Below are 23,771 nucleotides of genomic sequence, written 5' to 3' on the forward strand. Positions count from 1 at the left end.
AGTTCATGACTGAAGTGTTACTCACCGGCTGTTCTCAACAAAATGAAATGAATCCTTCGTGAACAGGAAGTGATTTCATATTTCAGTTTAAGTAAGAAGAGGACGTAGACACCACAGAACAGTCAAAGAAAAAGATGACACCTAAAAAAATACTCAAACTCTAATCGTAATACTTTTATATTCATTTAAACCGTGTCTCCCGTCACCCACAGACACTGCAAACCAAACCTACCTGATCACCTGTCACTCAAACCAGGTGATCTCTGGGATGTGTAGTACACCGAACGCCACTCTGACGAATGGCTTAGCAGCAACAAATAACAAAGCTGGATGTAATCAATACTGAATGTGTATGATGATGCAAATACGTCTTATATAATATATATAAACAAAGTGTTTACTTCCTCATCAGGGTCGCAACATGTGAACGAATTAGGAATGTGATAACTCAAGGTGTTCAATTACTCAATACTAATACTTATTAACATTTGTTTAATTACATTGCAGCAAGATGCTCGACAGCTCCACAAACCGTTACTCAAAAAAACAAATGCGTCTATTGTAATCCCTCGTGAGTCTCTTGATGGTGGACACCAGGAGGGGGTTTGTCACGAAACCAGACTCGACTGCGCACATGTGGAACACGAACCCTTTTCTTTTCAACTGTGCGTCGATGGAGACCGAACAGCTTAACCTGATGAGTTGTGCTCCGTTTGCAGCTTCTCTGTAAATACAAGTTGTCTTTGCACATTTTGCGTTTGAGACAGTAGTTAATTTTTGCACATAAATGAATAAAATACATGATTAATTGAAACAAGGTTTTTTTTGTATGACAAACTCTTGGACACGTGAGTACATACGACTGCTGTACTAGAGTACAACTCTTCTGATGTGTTGTCATAAAAATAGCATCTCATCAATTCTTCTCCTCATATTTGAACACAACTGTCAGAGGCTACTGTATTGGGGATAGTAATGAAACAGTGTTCTTGGTAGCTGGCCATACTGCTGAGTTGCTTATTTTTAAGTGCCTTGGAGCCCTGTTGTAAGTTATTTCATGGTACAACGAGTTAGAACCGTAAGAATAATTCAATGTTTTTCATATCCAAACATCGTAATAAATCCATAGCTGTGTGGGGCCCTTTGCGTTGTGGGGGCCCCCGGCCCAGGTTGCCTACCTCGCCTTAAGGATTCATCCCATTGAAACAATATTCTGAGACCGTGTCTCTGTGGTATATAACACTGCTTGATTGCAGTGACTCCAGCTTTCAAAATAAACTGGTGCGTGTCATCTCGTGTAGTTGTTCCTGTAAGAACTGATATAAGTTATGACACGGTCTGAAGTCATCAGACAAACCCACCATTCATTTGTGCAGCCCTCTTTTGTATTAAAAACGCAGGTTTGGAAAAGCATGTAAAGAATGTGAGAACACAACTCTTGTACAAGAATCATTTTTGATCTAGTGTGAGAATTTATGAGGAAAAAAACATATAAATCAACAGAAATGTTCACATTTTCACTGTCAACTATGAGTGTCAATGCAGGAAGCATATTACCTCGCTAAAAATGGATTTAATTGAATGGAAGTCTGGTTCAGCCTGTTAATCACGAATGTTAACATCTGTGCATGCATGAGGTGAGAGGTTCAACCACTTCAGACACAGAATCATTAGAATAAAGTTATATTATTGTAACTGTCCCAGTAGAATTGGGATGTCTGATGGTGTACCTTTAACAGCCCAGAGCTGAGTGTACGTCGCCCACTAGCGGTTGAACACGGACACCGCAATTCATTTAGACTTTGACGACTGAATGGAGAGTCCGCACTCCCAACACTCTGCTGCCAGGGATAAGAGAGTAGCGGCCCGTCTGCGGAAATGCGCGTGTGGAATAGTAATTATTAGTATGCGTGATTAAAGTGAAATAGGTTGATAACGCGGGGGAGTGTTGAAGCGCAGAACAAGTGACTACAAAGGACGACCATACAACACAACAAACCGCAGTGCTCCAGACTGAGTGGAGCCAGCAACTTGTGAGACGTTCCAGAGCCGCAGCACGACCACCGTAAGAAGTACAACTTCACACACGGAGACATCACACACGTTTATAAAGACCAGCACTGATGCATGATTTGCTTCAGGTGCAGCTGCTGATGTTGTGTTTGGCGCCAATGACCGTAATAATCTACATAACTGTCAAAGGTGTTAAAAAGTTTGTTCAGTCGGAATATTCCCTTATCTCTGCGCGAGGAAAGCGAATTGATGTTTGGAAAGGTTAGAAATTGAATGTACTGCTTTTGTATAAAATATAATTGAGTTGTGCGGTATGTCGTCGTAGTACTTTTTAGGCAATAAGAAACCGAATTGTCCTCAGCTGTAACGCCAAAGCGAGTACTAGTTTCTCAGGGAGGCGGAGTGATATGCACTGCGCCTCCCCAGTCTACTTGTGTCCAGGATCTGGAGGACATGGCACGGAGAGGCGGAGGAAAGAAACGGTGGAAAACGGGAGAAAATCTGTAAGAGTAGGAACTACAGCCTAAGAGCAACAGCAAAACTCACTGGCCATAGCCTGTGTGCATTACTAAGAGGTATGTGATCCGGCGAGCATTTAATAGTTTCATTAAAAGAGTGGACGTGAACTCCGGTGAGCTAACGTAACGTACATCAGTACGCTGGGCTAACGGCTAGCATAGCTTAGCCGCAGTGGTGAGAAGTTCAAAAAGTTTCTGGAATGGAGGAAGAGGAGGAAGGGTGAAGTAACGTTGCTAACCGTTAAGAGGTAGAATACGATGGCTCATAAAGTCACGTTTTAAAGACGAAACAACGCCCTGAAACGTTAGACTCTTAAACTAATGTGTGATAGTTGTTATGTGTTTGACTAAGTTTAAAGAGAGCTAAACAAGTTGTGTTATGTTCACGTTTGCTAAGCTAGTTAGCACATTCTCGAGGTTACTTGACGTTACATTAGCTTGCTACATACCAGGGCTAATGCCGCTGAAATAATGTCTCGTATGTTATGACTGCTCAGTTAAATCAACGTAGAGCGGCTCTTAAAGCTCTGTTACTGCTGTCTGAGGACTCGTGTACCATTAACGTTATATCGGTCTGTATCTTTCTCTGGGTGGGGGTGCGCAACGTTACTACTCACCGGACCGTTCTTCATATCGTCTGTACGCTGTACTTTATAACGCTACTTGTCAGGCAGGTCGCACACAGTAAATCAGAGTACTGTTGTTGAGTATTCTTTTGTAGACTTTGTTAAGAGATTAGAATAGCGGCCTTGCGTCTTCGTTTACTTCAGACTAGGCTATGATAAACTAACGCTATGCAGGCCCGATATATGTTTACCTCTTCCAGTTGGCTTCTTTTCCAATGTGTATCCAGTGGTTTTGGCTTTAGATGTGTATTGATTCTCAGTATCAATTATACCCCGTGGCATATATACCATATTATCTTCAGTTGAACGTATTCTGTGCCTTGAACTTTTAAAATGATTCATCAAACATAGTGCATAGAAAAAGATGTTAATCATACTATTTGTTGTACATTTTGATCACACATGTATATACTTGGGGATCCACTGATTTTTGTAAGACAGACCACAAACAATCTTTAATTACAGTTAATTTAGGCGCTGATCAGTAAATCAGGGACTTAAGTTCTCTTCCCACAACCCCCTTTTTTTACATGTGGCTTTGTGAAAGTATGTTCTGTTGAGATTGATTTTGATTTTCAGCCTTTTTGATGGTGAAAACACAACGAGCCATCCGTGTGAACTGTGATCAGTTTTTAGAGATGATCAGCTTTTATCTCAACGGTTAATTCATTCAGATGCAGATCGGCTGTTAACAGCTGTTCATCCAGGCATGTTCTGTCTACGACGTGTTCATCAAACATACGTTTCTGCTCGTTTCAGGATGACCGGGCACGTCCTTGTGTTGAAATCTATCATTTGGCTTTGCTCGCTCTCTGACAATGAGCTGGTGAATCACTGCTGATCCGGTCTAAACGACGCTGCATCCAGATCTCTGACTGATCAGGCTCTGTGGAAACAGCTGCTGGAACACAGTCTGGTGAATGTCAGAAAAAAAAAAGTTGCATGCTGGTCATTTTTCTGTATGCCTACATGTTCCACTTTAGGAGGTTTCTCTCCGCTTTCATGTGCATGCAGAACAATGAGTAGTGGAAGTGGGCGCAGTGCTGTCGGACAGCTGTGTGCTGGAAGGGAGGGATCGGGGCAGAGATGGGATGAGGGAGGAAGCAGCTCTTTGTGGTCACATCCTCTCCGACTGAGGCCGGTCTCACAAGCCCCCAAACAGCTGCTGCAGGCTACATGTGTTTGACTGTCTGCTCGCCGGGGCTGCGTGATAATATGGGCAGAAGTGTCGGATATCACAGCATGTCGTTAGTTGTGCATCGTGTTTGAGACGGTCCGTATCTCTGCATTAGTGGGTGGAAACAGTAGTTTGTTGAGGGAATCATTGGATGCCCTGAAGCAATAATGCATTGATTTTAGAGGTGGTGATTCAGTGTTGCTTCTTTGTGACTCATGGTTGTACAATGAGAAATGATATCAAAGTATATTGACTAAAAGGAGCTTTATTCATTTATTTATTTGTCACTAATTTGAGTTTCCATTTTATTTAAGTAAGTAATTTTATTTTCCTGTCTGGTGCCCTTTTCTCCACAACAGCATTGTGAAAAACAGCTGCATTAATTAATACAGCTAGACTTAGATTTTTGCCGCTCACGTTCTCTGCTGGCATCCTCACTCTTTCTGATGAAAATGTTGTTTTTCAGCCCACGCTTGAATCATAATCTTACTAACTCTAACACTATGCACTAAATTAGCTGACCAAAAATATGGATTTGGGTTGTGATGGACAATAGTCACAGGAAACAGTTTATTAATTAACCCTTATCATCCCAAGCCTCTTGAGAGCCAATGTTTGTTTTTTTTAATTCACAAACAAATTAAACTAAATGTGTTGCAGTTTAACTAAATGTATGTTTGAAAGTATTGATAGTAATTGAAATGTGTCCGACGGGTTTATTTGATCATCCTGTTTGTCACACGCTGTGCTGAGACTCGCATTTCATTCATATCTTTTAAATTGTTATTTACAAATGTTAGCAACGTTTGCTTGTTTATCGATTATACGTAATGCCAGAGAAGCGAGCGTGTGTTGCTGACGTGTATCTGCTCTGCTCTCTGTCTTGCAGGAGGCTGGTGGAGTAGAACTCTGACTGTGCACCGGTTGGAGAGGAGCTGGGAGTTGTTGTTGAGCAGCCGTCATCTTGCACCGGTGAGACCTGCTGCTGCGTGTCACTTCGACAGAGGTCCTGATCTCTGGTCCTGCAGCCTGCACACCCCCCCCCCCCCCCCCTCCCTCCCTCCATCAGTGTTGGTGACCCAGCTCTGGACCGCTTGCTGCAGGGCCCTTCCTGAGCAGCAGCAGCTGCGTCCTGCTTGCTGACTCCCCTCCCTCCCCTGCTTCCTGTCCTTGGTCAGACAAGGCTAAAGCCTCCTCTCCTCTCCCCTACCCCAGCCCTCATCTCATACTTCCACACTCAAGTGTTTTCTGGTTGACCACACGTTCCAACATCGCTTTAGACTACTAACGCTGATCGGAGATCGTCAGCAGGGGACTTCTACTCTCCCCCATCCCCCCCGCCCCATTCCCCCTGGAGTGAGCAGCCACTACAGAGGTCCTCCCTTTCACCTACACCACAGCATCCAGCATGACCACCATGTCCAGTCTCTTCTCCTTCACGAGCCCAGCGGTGAAACGCCTGCTCGGCTGGAAGCAGGGAGACGAGGAGGAGAAATGGGCCGAGAAGGCGGTGGACGCGCTCGTGAAGAAGCTGAAGAAGAAGAAGGGCGCCATGGAGGACCTGGAGAAGGCTCTGAGCTGCCCCGGGCAGACCAGCAAGTGCGTAACCATTCCACGATCACTGGACGGACGGCTACAGGTCTCCCACAGGAAAGGTCTGCCTCACGTCATCTACTGCAGAGTGTGGCGCTGGCCGGACCTCCAGTCCCACCACGAGCTCAAGCCCCTGGAGGTGTGCGAGTACCCGTTTGGCTCCAAGCAGAAGGAGGTCTGCATCAACCCGTATCACTACAAGCGAGTAGAGAGTCCTGGTAGGTACTCGCACTTTTTTGTCCTATTGAAACAAATATTTAAATGATCAACCTCTAGATATGTTATTTTAATGGCCCATTCAAAAGTGTGTGTTCCATAAGGCCCAGTCATGACCAGATGTGTTCATTTGTATTGTAAAAAAGGAGAGCGATAAGAGCAGCGTGGAGCTCTGAGTAAACTGTAGTGCTGGTAAACAAATCCACAGAGGTCAGGAGGCTGTCATCACACGGGCCCGTCTCACCCCCTCCATCCATTTCACAGAAAATCAATATCGCTCGCTCTTTTGGAGTCTTATTAGATTATATGCTTCTAGGCACTCCAGATGGGGTGTGGCACCAAAGAGTGGCGCACTAAATGCATGAACCACTCAGAATAAACTCCCAGCACGTTCTCTCTCTCTCTCTCACTCTCACTCTCACTCTCTCTCTCTCTCTCACTCTCACTCTCACTCTCACTCTCTCTCTCTCACACACACACACACACACACACATCGTATACACTGAGACGACCCCGAGGGGACAGCCTCTCTGACACTGGGCTGGTTTGGGATAGCCAGCTCTGCATTGACAAGTTCAAGGAGATGGATCACATGTCGGTCAGGAGAGACCGCACGTCGGATCATTTTAAAGCGAGGCTTACTGGGTACTTTAGAGGGACAGCCTTGGAGACATGATGCTTTAAGTCACTTAGGAGATGATAATCAAGGCCCTATATCCTCTTGACGAAGTTGAAAAATGAAAATAAATGTGGATGACCTCTGTGGTTATATCTTAGCCAAGGCCTAAAGCGGCTTTTGAGGAATGCCGAATTGTTGATTAAACTGTTTCAAGACAGGTTTGGTGTGTTTTTGTTTAACAAAACGAAGAACAGCTACTGATATCGGCTGTGTATAAATGGCTTCAAAATTTCAATGAAAGCCTTTTTAGGGAATTCTGAGGGGCCTTTTTTGTTGTTTTCTGACATTGTCTAGGTCAAATGGTGAAACAATAAAATAATAGATAGTAGAAGCACCACGGCTGCTTTCCGACAGCTTACGAAGGCTTTTCTCGCCAACATTGGCTGCATTTCCCTATAAGTAATGGAAAGGATACATTATTAACAAGGAAACGCATTAAAGTTCAATAAAACCTTACTGCTGTCATAAAATGATCTACTCATTTTCTAAATAATACAATACCTTGATTGCCCTGTCTGTGTGTGTGTGTGTGTGTGTGCTAATTTTCAACTCCTTTTCCTCCCCTTCCTTCTCCGTCCCACCCCCCAGTGCTCCCTCCTGTCCTGGTACCGCGCCACAGCGAGTTCAACCCACAGCACAGCTTGCTGGTACAGTTCCGCAACCTCACCCACAACGAGCCGCACATGCCCCTGAACGCCACCTTTCCAGAGTCCTTCCAGCAGCCGCACAGCGGGGGCGGCAGCAGCGGAGGGGGGGGAGTCGGAGGGGGAGGCGGTTCTTTCCCCATCTCTCCCAACTCTCCGTATCCCTCTTCTCCAGCCAGCAGCGGTACTTATCCCAACTCTCCCGCCAGCTCGGGGCCCTCCAGTCCATTCCAGCTCCCAGGTACGCCCAACACACTCATGTACCGGAGCAAGGGGCCACACTACTGTGTTGGTCTGGAGCTTTGCTGTCGAGTAGCCAACGACCAGCCCTGGTGTTTTAAATTGTTTTAAGTTGTGTATTGTAAAGCATTTTTGAGAATAGACTTCAATCGGAGATCCAGGTAGATCCATGTTAATATGCATATCATTTACAAAGCCCCCCCCCCTCAGTATGAGAACGACCAATAGTTTAAACCTAAGCACGATGCACTTCATCTCTATGCCATGGAAATGCTTTTAACAAGACTCCAACCAGGTCGTTATTATATTCATCCGAATCAAGCTACACCCCTCAATGAGAACAAAGGAAATGCCAGCTAAGCAGTGTCCACCAGAGCCAGGGCTGCTGTCTGCTGTCAAGGCTCTAACTCAGTGGAGCAGGCGGCCGTTCTGTCTCACTGTCACTGACTGGAGACAAAACAGATGCATCAAGACGTACCACTTAACCGAGACATTCCCCTCTGCCATGTTCAATAGTCCTGATATATCGGAGAAATACCTTTTTGGATTATTCCGATCATACATATGTTTCTGTCTGTGTGTGTGTGTGTGTGTGAGTGTGTCTGGTGACAAGTGCTCTGTCCTGCTCCGGTCCAGATCTGCTGACGCATCCGGTGGCTGCAGGCAGTCGGGCAGAGAGAGTTTTTAATGGCAATTTAGGATTTTTATTTGTGCTGAAAGGCCCTGGTGGTTATTTGAGCATCATAATCATAAACATTTTCTGTGGGGGTTTTTGTTTATTTTTCCGTGGGCTCAGAAAGCTCAAATTGCATCTCTGTCGGGAATGGGTTAGCATGTGGCTTAGCAAGTGAGGGATCTGTGAAATGTGACACCATTTCAGATCCAGGGATGATTGTCCCGAGTCTCGGGAGATGTGTGCAAGTCTATTTGCCGGCAGCAACAACTGGTCTCATCCTCTCTAACTGCTCTCTTAATGTCTCAGCTGACACCCCACCCCCGGCCTACATGCCCCCCGACGAGCAGCTGGGCCAGGAGAACCTGTCCATGGAAACCAGCAGCAGCCTGGTGGCTCCCAACGTGGCCAGAGGAGGTGAGGAGAACACACGTTAGTATCGGCTGCACTTCACCAATAAACATACAGAGGAGCCAACCAGGAAGTACAGTTTGACAGCTTTTGGAAGTCCAAGACGCTGCACAGCAGTTCACAGTATACTTGAGGCAGGATTTTGCTTTTCTGCTTAATTGATGTGAAAATGCTCCTCTCTGTTTCGACATATTTGCGTCTGCAGCTGAAAGCCGGGCATTTCCCGCTGCAAAAGTAAAGCGTGTTTTTCTGCCCTTTCCCCTGCACCGGCATTCACACTGCACCACTGCACCACTGCAGTGGGCTCATTGAAATGAATGAGGGAGTTACGTTTTAATACCACATGTGCTGTCTTGATGAACATTTGGTAATTTTTCGTGTCAAAGAATTTCCTCATCACTTTATTTGCCCCCAATCAGAGACCTCTAATTTTTAGTGATGAAATATTGATTGTATATTTACTCTTTTTTTTTTTTTTTACATTAGAATTTACAAACCAGTTAAGATGTCAGACAGCTCACACCGACCTACACTGAATTATATAATGTATCATTCCTTTCTTTGAATGTTTCTATATTAGTTTGTATTTGAGGAGAGAACTAAATGATGAACTACAGAAGTCAAAGTGGAAAAAAATACAAATTGCAAATCTTGTACACTATCGTTTAGGGATATAATTATCTTTATACTCGATGCAATTCTTTCCACTCTGAGTGATAACGAGCTCCTTCCCTCTTGTTAACTACACTTAATGAATCCTGGCCCAACGGTTTTAACGAGGCTTTATATGACTTAATATCCCAGTAAACTCTATGATGATGATTTTTATGATCACTTTTGTTTGACATCTTAATCAACTTCTTGTGCCTTCTAGAAGATTAGTGTGTGTGTGTCTCATGATGTCATCGGCTACGTTTATGACTCGCCTGTTTTTAAGAAGAAGAAAAATAAGATTTAACCTGTTGTGCTTTTTTCAGATGTGCAGCCGGTGGAGTACGAGGAGCCGAGCCACTGGTGCTCCATTGTCTACTATGAACTGAACAACCGCGTGGGCGAGGCTTACCACGCCTCGTCGACCAGCGTGCTGGTGGACGGATTCACCGACCCTTCCAACAACAAGAACCGCTTCTGCCTCGGGCTGCTGTCCAACGTCAACCGCAACTCCACCATCGAGAACACGCGCAGGCACATCGGCAAAGGTACGACTCAACAGACGCGACCGTTTATTGTTCTCGCGCGGCTACGGTTCCCCCCCCCCCCCCCCCCCCCCCCCCCAAATGTCCTGACCGTCGGTTGTCCGTCTCTGTTCCCCAGGAGTGCACCTGTACTACGTGGGAGGGGAGGTGTACGCAGAGTGCCTCAGTGACACCAGCATTTTCGTCCAGAGCCGCAACTGCAACTACCACCACGGCTTCCACCCGACCACTGTGTGCAAGATCCCCAGCGGATGCAGCCTCAAGATTTTCAACAACCAGGAGTTCGCTCAGCTTCTGGCCCAGTCGGTCAACCACGGCTTTGAGGCCGTGTACGAGCTCACCAAGATGTGCACCATCAGGATGAGCTTCGTCAAGGTAAGGCCTCGCCACGCACGTCTCGTCCTTTTCTTTTAACAAGAGGCAGACATCATCCTAATCTGTGTCGTGGTTAAATTGGTTCTGCCTCCTCACAGGGCTGGGGAGCCGAGTACCACCGACAGGACGTCACCAGCACCCCCTGCTGGATCGAGGTGCACCTGCACGGGCCCCTCCAGTGGCTGGACAAGGTGCTCACACAGATGGGTTCGCCCCTCAACCCGATCTCCTCTGTGTCCTAATGATGGACTCGTGGGAGCTTGGGAGATCCCTTCTACTATATTTTTTACTTTTTTTTTTTTTTTTTTTTTTACTTTTCTTCGCCCACCCCCCTCAGCGATTGATAATTTAAGGTGGTCTTAATGGCTGAACTGTTTACACTTAACTTTGGGAAGGGATATTGAACTCAGCAACAGCCCGAATGAGTTGTTGGAACAGAGAAGCGTTGCATGCGGATGCCCGGAGAAAGAAGAGCGGTGACGGCACGGACACACTGCTGCTCGACAATGCTACGACGCCCGCAAGAATTTAGGGCTCCGCTGTCTCATTTGACTCGTCAAATGTTTCATTTTTTATTTTTTGCATCAAGTTTTTATTGTTTTTATTTCTCTGTATGTGTAGTTTTTTAATGTAGCAGAACAGTCTCACTACTCCGCCTTATGTCCGACAGACTAATTTGAATTTTACACTTTTTCTCACATCGTTGTCTCAACATCTGATATTTCCGATGCGTATGTTTACCGTCAGGCTCAGATATAACAGACGCTTTCTTTTAAATGGTCTCCACTGCTAAAAATGAACACTGAGCTACTGCCTTTTTCACATGGTGATGTATGCCGACCTGACCGTTTTTGATATGGGAGATGAATCACTGAACACGTTTAACATGCCATAAGCTAACAACATTGTGAATGTTTCATCTATTGCAGCAGAAGTAGTCGTCTATGATATAATCACACAGTGGACGTCATCGCTATCGATTCTTGTTTGTACTCTCGAGTGCGAGTAAGAGTGACTGTATTCTCCATACTCACTGTATTAACAATATTGTGCACTCGTGGATTTTGTGCAGGCATATTAAATTTTGACGTGGGTACCAAGGCATTATGTGGATAGATAATTGACTTCATTAGCGCGATGAAATAAACAGGTTATTTGGTAACAATGACTGTTTATTTTCTTTCTGTTTGTCTGTTCTTCTACATTTTAGTAATACATTTGGCAAGATGAATACAGGAAATAGGTCTTAACATGCGTGAACAGTGTGTAAATGTTTTATTTGTACTGATGATAGATTTACAACACTTTGCCACTGAGTTTACTCCATTGAATATTGTTCTACCTATGGTTATGCTTGTTTGAATAGTTTAAAATGTCTTATTGTCGCCATGGAAAAACCATAAAAAGCACCAGAGCAAACAAGGACGACAGCGAATTTAATTAGTGACTGAATGAAGCCTACAGCTAATTTCTGTTTGCTGTAAAGCTTTCAGAGTATTAATAAATCTACCGTGGCTCAGAATGATAGTCCTTTATGATATCCAATTACATTACACCAGTTTCATTTAAAAAAAAAAAATTTATTGGCTGAAATGGAAACCTCAACCATGAAAAGCAAAATAGAGTTGATTTTGTCCTTTTGAGTAATCTTTACATCAGCTTTGGGTTAATTACCAATAGATGCCCATGCTTTGTTTCATATAGCAGGGGGTGAATGTTGTCATTGATTTTTACTTCTCTTAAGGAGGAATCCTTATCCCAATAGAAAATGCATTCAAGTGAACACACCAAACCTTAAACTAGCAGAGATTAGAAATGTGAGTAGTGAGCATCGGAGACAGATCTACTTACTTCAAAACTTCCATTTCTGAAACTCAACAGCATTTTTAGAATAAGAGGGTTGCCACTTAATTTGCGCTTATATTTATTGATTGCATATTTCATAATATCTTAATATTTCTACTTGTATTGTCTACCTGTGCACAATCCCCCCCCCCCCCCCCCCCCACAGTACGGTGATGTGTAATCTAACCATGGAACGCAGGACCAGCCTGACTACTTCCGATTGGTCCACGTTGGTATTTACCGTAAATCTCCTTAACGGTGGGTCGGAGGCCACCTAACATTTACTTTTACAAATACAACTTAAAACGCGCTCCCAAATAAAAGCATTGATTACTCAACTGGGTACGATCATTTCTCTTTCTATCTGCTCTTTACACCGAGTAACTGACAGAAGACGGGGAGTGTTTCGGTGATGCTTGAAAATGCTCTTGCGTCAAATTACCGTAGCAGCCGGATGTGATGTGGCTCCAAAGGAGCAAGCCAAAGATAAACACGTAGCCAGACGGATAGGGGCGAGGATAATACATGTTGTAAAGAGGCTACCTTGAAACGGTCGAAATGGAGTAGCCGCGGAGAATATATAGATTTTAGTAGGCCAGGAGTCATCCGTCAAGTTAACGAAGGAGCAAGTCTTCCGCAGACATCGAGTCGGTGAGTCCCGCAGAGCACTGACAGCTGTTACCTGCTAGCTAGCTAAAATAGCTAACACTAGCTAACTAACCTAATTAGTTACCTGCCTTTGACATGTAGCTAGGTAGTCTCTGGAGTAAAGTATCGTCACTAATACAAACAAATATATAGTCAGCGTTCTGAGAAGTATGTAGCTAGCTTGTTAGCTTAAGTACGTTTCTCGCTTTCTTGGTACGCTATCACAAGTTTGTTCGTGTTTTTGAGACTTCATTCTTACCACGTTAGCTTTAATGTCAGCGAGCTAAGTTGGCTAAGAGAGCTGCCGCTTCTCTCGGAAAGTACACGTTGTTGGTAAGCTACTTTAATAAAAGCAGGAAATAAGAGATAAGCTAGTTTACTACGTTGCATTCAATGTGAGAAATGCAGCTCAGAAGGGAGTGATTCGATTCAGTACCTGCGATTAGTGGGAGTGTACACAATGCTAAGAAGTGCACTGCTTAGCATCCATGCAGGAGGAAACGAAGCAGAGCAAGCAACAGTTTCATTTAGAACATTGTACGTGCATTGACATATGATCCATTGTGTTCTGTTGTCTGGCCTAACAAAATAACACGAACAATATTCACCTAATACTCCGACTCTGAGATTTATTGTCATGTAATGCTGTATTGATTGTAGCCTTTCATTCATCAGTAAACTCTATTTACAGAAAAGTGGTAAGAGAATAAATAAATATTTTTTTAGTCAAAGCTCATTAAAATGTGCTGATCATATCGCTGAATTTAAAAGAGTATTTGTAGTAAAGATTGACACTTGGGTTCTCAAACTCAACACTTTAGTTCCCCTGGCAGGTTGACGGCTCTCTATTTTCTCCTCTCTCAAACAGCCCTAAAGGCCTTCTTTTGTGCAGTTAACACGAGAACAATTTGGCTAATGAAATCCTTACACTGTGCACACAAACAGTGCAAATATGGTCGAGAGTCTCTTCTTTCCCCCCCCCCAATCAGTATCAAACACATCACTGCATTGCTTTCTCTGGAGCCAATCATTGTAGTTTTTGGAAATCATTTTTATTTGCATGCCGCTCCGCTACAACAATCAGCTTTCACTTGCAACAGCCTTCCTCTTCTCTTCCCCCCCCGGTTTCCCCCAGCGCAGTACATCTGTAGCTGAGTCCGAGATGGTGCGAGCGTTCTTGGTGACTGCCACCAGTCTGGCTCTGACTGGGGCCGTGGTGGCACACGCCTACCTCCTCAAACACCAGTTCTACCCGACCGTGGTCTACCTCACCAAGAGCAGCCCCAGCATGGCGGTAAGGGGGCGGGGTTTTTTGTGTGAGTTGTATTGAAATGTTACCCATCGTTCAAATATCAACGACAGTGTGACAAATCCCGCTTTTTCAGGTGTTGTACATTCAGGCCTTCGTGTTGGTGTTCCTGCTGGGAAAGTTCATGAGGAAGGTCTTTTTTGGACAGCTACGGGCTGCAGAAATGGAGGTAGAGTGGTTGTTTAAAAAAATATTTATCACTCCCTTGACTCATCATAACACACATTCAGTTTAATATGCAATGCATGGTCTCCGTTGCATCGATATCGTCCCCTTTTGTGTTTGCGTGCATTCACGCGTTCTGTCCTCTGGGCCCTCAGCATCTCATCGAGCGCTCCTGGTACGCTGTGACCGAGACGTGCCTGGCCTTCACTGTGTTCAGGGACGACTTCTCCCCTCGCTTTGTGGCCCTCTTCACACTCCTGCTCTTCCTCAAGTGCTTCCACTGGCTGGCTGAGGACCGGGTGGACTTTGTGAGTGATGAGAGAGAGAGAAAAAAAACGTCCTTATCTTACGCAGTTTCCTCAATCTGCTGTAATCGTGTATAGCACATTGTTTAAAGGTAGAAAGGAAATAATGTTTATCTTTTGTCTTGCAGATGGAACGGAGTCCAAACATATCTTGGATCTTTCACTTCAGAGTGTTGTGTAAGTACAAGTTATCAGCCACGTCAGAAATCATTCTGCCCTCCCCTTCTGTGTTGGCCTTCTCTTTTTCTCTGTCTCTTTCTGTCGTATCGACTCTACACATGAAACAAGTCTTGGCTCAGTGAAACTGTATGCAAATCAGTGCTGTTTGCACACGAGGCCAGCTGCACCACAGTTTACCGGAGCCCCACAACAGACCACCGGAATGACATTAACAGACCATAATAACACAATCCAAACAATAACAGATGTATTTTAGCAGCCAACTGTGTTTGACTTGAGGACATATATCCAGTTTGATTTCCAGAATAAGGCCCGTTGGCTATTAACATTTTATAAAACCTGTCCATCAGAAACGTTTTCAAATACTGAACACACTTGTTCATTCTGGGCCTAAACCAAGGTGTTGTTTTCTACGTTTCTGTGGAGCTTCTGCGTGTATGTACCTCGACCCCTCACAGGAGTGTTAGTCGGTCTTCTTTATTTCCTGTAGCTCTCATGGGACTGCTGGCTATCCTGGACTTCCTGTTTGTCAACCACGCCTGTCACAGCATCATCACCCGAGGAGCCTCAGTGCAGCTTGTTTTCGGATTTGAGGTTTGTCATTCTTTCAGTTTTCCAGCTGTGAAAGGCTTCACGACTCCAGACTGGCAGCACTGGTGCTAAAAAGCTTCTATGCTACAGCATGGTGTTAGTCAGTGATGGAAACAACTCGGTATATTTACTCGAGTACCGTACGTAAGCACAATTCTGTTGCTACTTCCTACTCTACTACGTTTCTGAGGGAAATATTGTACTTTTTACTTCACTACATTTATTCATGATGAGTAAATGAAATACAATGCGTTGTTACGCAGTAAATTGAACCAACCATTTACATTACATTACAGTCATTTAGCAGACGCTTTTATCCAAAGCGACTTACAATAAGTGTATTCAACATCGGTTTTCGAGAGAACAACTAGTCACCAGAAGTAATAAGTGCATGTCCTTTCCTCAAACAAGCATCTAAGAGCATAAACCAGAGCCAACGTACAGTGCAGAAACAAACGAATGCAATAAGTGCCACAAACTAATATAAAAACAATAAGTGCAATAAGCTAGTATGAATACAATAGATGCTAAGCGGAAGGGTAGGCCTTCTTGAAGAGGTGAGTTTTCAGCCCGCGCCGAAAGATGGGCAGCGACTCTGCCGTCCTGACGTCAGTGGGGAGTTCATTCCACCACTGTGGGGCCAGGACAGAAAACAGCCGCGACCGGGTCGATCGGCTGCAGGGACCTCTGAGCGACGGGGCAACCAGTCGCCCCGAGGTAGCAGAGCGAAATGGTCGGGCCGGGGTGTAGGGCTTGACCATGGCCTGGAGATAGGAAGGAGCTGTTCCTTTCACTGCCCTGTAGGCTAGCACCAGAGTCTTAAACTGGATGCGGGCTCTTACAGGTAGCCAGTGTAGAGAACGGAGAAGGCAAGTTGTGTGGGAGAACTTGGGGCGATTGAACACCAGGCGAGCTGCAGCTTTCTGGACAAGCTCCAGAGGTCTGATGGCTGACGCCGGGGCTCCGGCAAGTAGTGAGTTGCAGTAGTCCAGGCGGGAGATGACAAGAGCCTGGATTAGCACCTGCGCCGTCTCATCAGTGAGGAAGGGGCGAATCCTCCTGATGTTGTAGAGCAGGAATCTGCAGGAGCGTGTAACCGATGCAATGTTTGCTGAGAACGACAGTTGGTCGTCCAGGGTCACACCCAGGTTTCTCGCAGTCCGAGTTGGCGTCACCACGGTATCATCAATGGTGATGGACAGGTCTCGGTGCAGGCAACCCTTCCCCGGGAGGAACAGTAGCTCGGTTTTGTCCAGGTTGAGCTTGAGGTGGTGTGTCGTCATCCACTTCGAGATGTCAGCCAAGCACGCAGCGATGCGTGCCTCCACTTGAGTGTCCCCGGGGGGAAATGACAAGACCAGCTGGGTGTCATCGGCATAACAATGGTAAGAGAAGTCATGCGAGCGAATAACAGAACCCAGAGATGTTGTGTAGAGCGAGAAGAGAAGGGGGCCCAGGACTGAGCCTTGTGGAACCCCCGTAGTCAGCATGCGTGGTTCCGACACAGAGCCCCTCCATGACACCTGGTAGGATCGACCTGTCAGGTAGGATGCAAACAGGGAGAGTGCAGAGCCTGAAACGCCCATCCCCTCGAGGGTGGATAGGAGGATCTGGTGGTTAACAGTGTCAAACGCCGCAGACAGGTCCAGGAGAATCAGGACAGAGGAGAGAGAGTTAGATCTCGCTGCGTGAAGCGACTCCGTCACCGCAAGGAGGGCTGTCTCAGTCGAGTGACCCACTTTGAACCCGGACTGGTGAGGGTCCAAGAGGTTGTTTTGGTGGAGATAGGAGGATAGTTGAGTAAAGACAGCACGTTCAAGTGTTTTGGAAAGAAAGGGTAGAAGAGACATCGGTCTGAATTTCTTGACATCAGAGGGGTCAAGTGATGGTTTCTTCAGAAGGGGGGGTGACTCTAGCAGTCTTGAAAGCCGTGGGAAAGCATCCTGAAGTCCGACAGCCATGGGGCAGGTGGGGTTGGCCGTGCAGGCCTGGAGGTGAAGGGACAGAGGTTGTCCAAAGAAGAGGAAAGGGTGGAGAGGAGAAGATCAGTAGCAGTATCAGGGCATAGGAGAGAGAAGGATTCAGGGTCAGGGAGAGCAGAGGTAACAGAAGATGAAAGATCAGCCGGGGAGAGGGAGCGGAGATGACTACGGGTAGAAACCATGTGGGTAGGTGGTGGAAGTACGGGGGGAGAGGAGAGGGAGAGGGAGTAAGACATGAAATTGTGGTCAGAGAGCTGGAGGGGAGTGACGGCGAGGTTAGCAGTAGAACAGTGTCTAGTGAAGATAAGATCCAGCTGGTTGCCGGCCTTGTGGGTAGGAGGAGAAGAGGCGGGGTAAAGGTCAAAAGAGGAGAGGAAGGAAAGAAGCGGTTCTAATTTATCAGTCTGGATGTTAAAGTCTCCGAGCAGGATGAGTGCGGAGCCATCATCATGGAAGTGTGAGACTAATGTGTCGAGATCTTCCAAGAACTCACCAAGAGGGCCTGGTGGGCGATACACAACAGCAATGGTGAGCTTGACTGGATAAGTGACAGTAACCGCATGAAATTCGAAAGAGGACGGGGAGAACTGAGGAACCGAGACAAGAGTGTATTTCCATTTTGGGGAAATTAGCAAGCCAGTACCACCACCCTGCCTCGCAGCTCTGGGAGTGTGAGAGAAAGAGTACACTTCTGACAGAGCTGCAGGTGTGGTGGTATTTTCTGGCGTGATCCAGGTCTCAGTTAGAGCAAGAAAGCTGAGAGAGAGCAAGGAAGCGTAGCCCGAGATAAACTCAGCTTTCGGCACTGCCGACTGGCAATTCCAGAGCCCCCCCCGGTACCACTTGCTCAACATGAGCTGAGAGAGTAGGATAAATGAGGTTAGCGGGGTCACGGCACCTGGGAGTGGCCCAATGTCTACGTGACCACCGAGCAACCACTGGTATAAAAAAATGAAGGGAGCCAGCTCTACTGCAGTCAGCTACCACATTAAAATGCATCATACATGTTACTGCATCAATAATAAGAATTTAATATTATAATATATCAACATCTTAACAACTAAAGGAGCCCATTTGGCTGCATAGTGAGTACTTTTACTCTATATCGAGGTATTTCATCAAAAATATCAATGGATTCTCTCCATATAGCCCCATCCTAACCCATCAATAATAAGGGATTGGGAAATAAACCGTTAAGACATGTTGGAGATAAAAACAACCTCTTACTTTAACCCTTCTCCTGCTATGTTCTTGTGTCCCCACACGGTTGTGACAGATCACACATATAATATTATACATATAATATACACACAACAAAGGACACTTTGGCTCACCTCCTCTGTGTGTGCCCCTCAGTATGCCATCCTGATGACCATGGTGCTGACGACCTTCATCAAGTACCTTCTACACACCGTCGACCTGCAGAGTGAGAATCCCTGGGACAACAAGGCCGTCTACATGCTCTACACCGAGCTCTTCACAGGTACGTCTCCAGCTGTGGTTCAACAATGTGACGCTGGAATATCTTTGTGTGTGTGTGTGTGTGTGTGTGTGTGTGTGTGTGTGTGTGTGTGTGTGTGTGTGTGTGTGTGTGTGTGTGTGTGTGTGTGTGTGTGTGTGTGTGTGTGTGTGTGACGATGGCGGACATACTCGAACATTGGCTGATGTTTTTATCCCAGGTTTCATCAAAGTGATTCTGTACATCGCCTTCATGACCATCATGATAAAGGTCCACACCTTCCCCCTGTTTGCCATCCGGCCCATGTATCTGGCTATGAGGTGAGCAGCTGTGTGCCCCTGTGTTTGTGGGGGTCAGAGGGTATATTGAGTATGTTGTTGTTAATTCCACTGCTGTGATGTATAATCTTAATGATGATATTTCATATTTAATTCCAAACTGTAAGTTTAGCACAAATGTCTATGGATTTTTTATCAATTTTGAACTCTTATTTGAGATGTTCTGAGTTTGCTGCTGTTTTCCTCCTTCTCCTCTCAGGCAGTTCAAGAAAGCCGTAACAGATGCTATAATGTCTCGGAGAGCCATCCGCAACATGAACACACTGTGAGTTACACGGTTATTTGTTGTCACTGTACAGCAGGGCGGTGCAAGGAAACGCAGTTTGAAGGCCCGTTTTGCTACCGAACAAAAACGTAGAAAACAAAAGGTTATATGTGGAGAGTGAGGGATGAATACAGAAAGAAGCTGATCTCTTGGGGAACAGGCTGTGGCTGGAGTGGGTCTTGACTTTTTAATATCCTATCAGCTCTGCGCAGGCACCTCTTGTCACCGATAAACGGGTACCAATGATGTTCTGAGCGGTTTTAATCACCCGCTGCAGAGCCCTCCTGTCCTGGGCTGTGCACATCCCATGATAGTTTGTAATGTTTGCAGTCAGGATGCTTTTTTATTGCTCCTGTCTGAACGATAACAAGAACTTAGTGCGGGAATTTTGCCTTCATAAGCTTCCTAGAGACAGACGAGCTTTATTCACCAGAGGTGGAGATGTGTTTGTGATTTCTTCGCCTCATTTTCTTTCTAAAATCAACAATCATCACAATTATGTTGAGACTTTCCTGGTTGCACTGACGTAATAGTAAAAATCCTTATTTCCCACTGCGTCTTTCTTATTATTTTATACAAGTTGGGTTTTAATTATCGTTTGATGGCATGGACTACAGCCCACATGCAAATGAGAGCAATATCTTTAAAAGGTTTGCAGGAGACCATGCACACTGTTACACAGCAACTCTGACCAGCTCTTAGTTAACTTTTAACAAACCCGACAGTACATTTAGATATATAGTATAAGTGTGAATAAAACTTTAGCTTATACGTTTTCTGCTCTTCCTATCTTTGCCTGCGTTCAGATACCCCGATGCTACTCCTGAAGATCTGCTGGCCTCTGACAACGTCTGCATCATCTGTCGAGAGGAAATGGTGACGGGAGCCAAGAAACTGCCTTGTAATCACATTTTCCACTCCAGGTAAGTCCTGTGGTCAGCAGGAAAGATGCTGGACCGCAAACAAAACCAAAACGACGTAGACGTCGGGACGTGGTCAGCATCTACAGTAACCGATGGCGCACGCAGTTCCCGTACTTAAACAGTAAACCAGTCAGTGAAGCGAACTAAACATGACTTTACACAGAAGCCTCTGCGAGCCCTTTGTGTTTAAACGTTGCCGTTTGTTGTTGTGGTACTTTGAATAATGTCGCTGGCCTCCTTTCCTCCCCACAGCTGCCTACGCTCCTGGTTCCAGAGGCAGCAGACCTGCCCGACCTGTCGCATGGACGTCCTCCGCGCGTCCAACAACAATCAGACTCCGGCCCCGGCCCAGGCTCCGCCCCCTGCACCCGCGGCCCCCGCAAACGCCCCCGCGGCCCCGCCCGCCAACGGTGAGAGTCAATAAAACAGCGCTCATGAACACAGAGAACAGCCTGTTCTGTGGATCTTTTTTTAAGCTACATTTTAAGGAATTCTGTAGACAAATTAGACAATCCTGGTCCAACGAGTCGGATTACGCTGACCACTTTGCAGAGCACACTAATCATATTTTTAAGCGTCCTCTGGTAAATGCATATTTTGGACTCTTGTGTTCCGTTTCCTCTCCAGTGGCCCAAGGCATGTTACCTGGCTTCCCCCCCGGCGTCTTCCCCTTCTGGGGTCCCTTCCCTGCGGTGCCTCCCGCTGCAGCTCCGGGTGCCAGCGATGCGCCACAGAGCAGCACGGAGGCCACACAGGCCGCCGGTAAGGACGACGCTCACAGTTTACCACAGCACAAAGAGGGGACAAGAAAATCCCATCCCAAAGTGTCTGAAGCTTTGCTGAAGTTTGCTAATGTGTATTGTTGTAATTTATTATTATTATTTTTTCTCTCTGGGATTACATGACATCTCGCCAAAATGCTGTGTGTTTGTTCCACCAGGCTCCAGCCAGGCCGCCTCGTCGACTGCAGACGCCGCTGCAGCTCCAGGATCAGCAATCCCGGGCTTCCCCTTCTCCTTCCCGCCTCCTCCCTTCCCCACTGCGCCATGGCTCATGCCTCCCCCTCCTCCCTTCGGTAAGCACCGACTCTCTGTACTTGCAGACTACAACAGATGTACGCTTGGTGACTTGACACTTATTGTCAATGGATGCCGAGAGAGACGGGGAAGTGCGTTTCTCAAAGAATAGAAATAGTTAGACATTTTGAAATGCCTGTGGGTGAGTGATGGAGGTGATAACGTTGTCTCACTTCTTTGTTTCGCACCTCTGTTTAAGGAAGTGTTTAGCATTACCATAGCAACGTTCTGTCGGGTCACTCTGTGTGAAAGTCCCACTGCATGTGCAACACTTTAACCCTTGAGGTCACATCACCTGATGGGATTTTTTTTAATACTGAACTTAAATATTTGTGTTAATGCCCCTCCTCCTCTCCTCCAGTGTCGTCCATGCCTCCCCCTCCCCCCTCTCTGTCCCGGCTGTCCGAGGAGGAGCTGAGGGACCTGGAGGCGGAGGGTCGGCGGGGCCTCGAGGCTCGGCTCCAGTGTCTCCAGAACATCCACACCCTGCTGGACGCCGCCATGCTCAACATCCACCACTACCTCAGCACCGTCACCACGCTCGCGTAACTGAGCCTCCTCTAGTTGAACCGAATCATTAAACGCAGCCAGCCTTATTAATGCTTTTCACAGTAACGCGTCATTGACCCTCTGCTGCTGTGTTCTCCACAGTCCACCGAGGGCCGAGGGCGGCACCAGAGCAGCAGCCGGCGGGACGAACGATGCCACCGCTTCCCCTCCTGCAGCTGACGGCAGCGCGGACAGCCCCAGCCAGGAGAAGGACTCTACCAGCACTTCCAGCAGTGAGTAAACTCACAGTTCACATCAACTACAAACGCTGTTTCAATTCATAAAAACAAAAACTTGTAATTTTGATTTAAATTAGTTTTTCCGTTTCCAGCTGAGCAGCTGGACGGAGCCGCAGCCTCCCCTCAGCCAGCTGACTCTGCCTCCACCGCCTCGGACACGGAGCCAAAAGAAGAGCTGGACGACGGAGTGGCGGGCGCCGCCGGGGGGGTGGACGAGGACGGAGAGCCCAACGCCGCCGAGCTGAGGCGCCGCCGCCTCCGTAAGCTGGAGACCTCGTCGTCGCCGCCGTCCTCACCCCCTCCTGACAACTGATGCTGGTGCTCTGACTCGGGACACGTTGCTCTGGACCGGCAGGAACTCTGAGCTGATAGATGGTTGACTTTGGTTCTTCATCGCCTCTCTTCCTCGTGGCTCTCGCCTCCCACAGGCTCAGGTTCCCGACCGTCGTCGAGTAGGACTCCGGCTACCGGGAGATGCGATGATCGGTACCGCTCACCTGGACCGCTTCTGTGTCAGAAAGCAATAGCACGACTCCTGTTATTTTTTTTTTTATCTCCCCCCCCCCCCCCTCCCCTTCAGAATGACTCCTGCAATAAGAGTACTGCAGGTGTTTGTAGGTTTAATCAGGTGGAGGAGGAATTTCAAACCCATTTATCTGGTCGGTGTAATGGAGACGATGTTTGGATGTGTTTGGTAGTTTTACTGTCGGTGAGGTCTTTGCCCACACTTTTGATTTCAGGTTAATTCAGTTTCCTTTTCGGCATAAAAGGAGGTCAACATGTTACACAGCACCTGGATCGGTGTCTCATCCAGAGAATTCAAATGGAGGGAAGTTGATCAGCTGCTTTGGCTCTTTTTTTCTTTAACCTTCATCACTCTTCTGTCGCCACTGCAGTCGCTGTATCCTACCGATTGATTTGAATGTGTACATACTGTATAAAGAGTTTTAATAGGATGATCTGTACATAATGCAGAATAAACTGTTTGACTGAAATGGCAGTGGCACAACATGTAACCTGGTGTGTATGTTCACAGACTGATTCCATAGAACACTTCTCTTCAGGTGTCAGAGCTTTTAATGTTGCCTTTGAATGAGAGATTGGGCTGTGATATTAAAACTCATCATCACTCATGTGCATATGTATTCATCTTTAGACATATTTTCTAAAAATATTTTGGAAAGAATTGTCATGTTTTCTTGCCAAGAAGGCTAAACCCAAATCTCATCCAGATTATCATATCTGCTTTTATTATTGTAAAAGCAATGTTGTTGTTAGACTTATGCGTTTCTTGCTAGTTATAGGAAAGAAATGCTTTCTTCCAACCTGAGTACATTCATTTATTGGAAACATGATTTTGTTGAAATGCGTGTTCTTTCAGATTTATGTTCAGAGTACCAAGCTAATTATTTTCCACAATTAATACCAAATTGCATCATTCTTTAATGGAAACTTCCTTAGAAATGATTTAGGAAATTATGCAGAAATCACAGACTTGTAAAATAAAGTGTAGCCAATATAAAAGACCAAAGAAAT

At 46.1% G+C, this 23,771-nt stretch overlaps 2 protein-coding genes across 8 annotated transcripts; both read left to right on the forward strand.

Moving 5' to 3' along the window:
• The first annotated feature begins 1,808 nt into the window (after positions 1-1,808).
• Positions 1,809-11,526, forward strand: smad5 (SMAD family member 5). 5 transcript variants are annotated; one of them, XM_076103489.1, is made up of 7 exons: positions 1,809-2,065; positions 5,224-6,145; positions 7,411-7,707; positions 8,689-8,796; positions 9,768-9,989; positions 10,105-10,361; positions 10,460-11,526. In XM_076103489.1, exons 2-7 carry the CDS (start codon positions 5,743-5,745, stop codon positions 10,601-10,603), a joined length of 1,431 nt encoding a protein of 476 aa, XP_075959604.1. In that variant the 5' UTR covers positions 1,809-2,065; positions 5,224-5,742; the 3' UTR covers positions 10,604-11,526. The 5 variants fall into 5 exon arrangements, with proteins under 5 accessions (XP_075959604.1, XP_075959601.1, XP_075959603.1 ...); XM_076103486.1 differs by lacking the exon at positions 1,809-2,065 and adding an exon at positions 2,097-2,588; XM_076103488.1 differs by lacking the exon at positions 1,809-2,065 and adding an exon at positions 2,097-2,516.
• A 1,151-nt stretch (positions 11,527-12,677) lies between these two features.
• On the forward strand, positions 12,678-23,368 carry syvn1 (synovial apoptosis inhibitor 1, synoviolin). 3 transcript variants are annotated; one of them, XM_076103483.1, is made up of 16 exons: positions 12,678-12,857; positions 13,990-14,148; positions 14,240-14,332; positions 14,484-14,636; positions 14,762-14,810; positions 15,304-15,407; positions 18,743-18,869; positions 19,066-19,165; positions 19,383-19,448; positions 20,255-20,371; positions 20,624-20,781; positions 20,999-21,133; positions 21,312-21,446; positions 21,809-21,992; positions 22,099-22,229; positions 22,313-23,368. In XM_076103483.1, exons 2-16 carry the CDS (start codon positions 14,017-14,019, stop codon positions 22,546-22,548), a joined length of 1,920 nt encoding a protein of 639 aa, XP_075959598.1. In that variant the 5' UTR covers positions 12,678-12,857; positions 13,990-14,016; the 3' UTR covers positions 22,549-23,368. The 3 variants fall into 3 exon arrangements, with proteins under 3 accessions (XP_075959598.1, XP_075959600.1, XP_075959599.1); XM_076103485.1 differs by having other exon boundaries at positions 22,328-23,368; XM_076103484.1 differs by having other exon boundaries at positions 13,995-14,148.
• Positions 23,369-23,771: the final 403 nt, after the last annotated feature.

The sequence above is a fragment of the Anarhichas minor genome, unplaced genomic scaffold (genome assembly GCF_050575085.1).
Source record: "Anarhichas minor isolate MPS153535 unplaced genomic scaffold, ASM5057508v1 ptg000028l, whole genome shotgun sequence".
Classification (NCBI taxonomy): Eukaryota; Metazoa; Chordata; class Actinopteri; order Perciformes; family Anarhichadidae; genus Anarhichas; species Anarhichas minor.

Excerpts from the sequence above, each read along its gene's own strand:
- smad5 (XM_076103489.1), top strand. The coding sequence starts at position 5,743 with ATGACCACCATGTCCAGTCTCTTCTCCTTCACGAGCCCAGCGGTGAAA. Across the intron at positions 6,146-7,410 it reads CAAGCGAGTAGAGAGTCCTG|TGCTCCCTCCTGTCCTGGTA; the intron begins GTAGGTACTCGC and ends CCCACCCCCCAG. Across the intron at positions 8,797-9,767 it reads TCCCAACGTGGCCAGAGGAG|ATGTGCAGCCGGTGGAGTAC; the intron begins GTGAGGAGAACA and ends TGCTTTTTTCAG.
- syvn1 (XM_076103483.1), top strand. The coding sequence starts at position 14,017 with ATGGTGCGAGCGTTCTTGGTGACTGCCACCAGTCTGGCTCTGACTGGG. Across the intron at positions 18,870-19,065 it reads CTACACCGAGCTCTTCACAG|GTTTCATCAAAGTGATTCTG; the intron begins GTACGTCTCCAG and ends TTTTTATCCCAG. Across the intron at positions 20,372-20,623 it reads AATCACATTTTCCACTCCAG|CTGCCTACGCTCCTGGTTCC; the intron begins GTAAGTCCTGTG and ends TCCTCCCCACAG.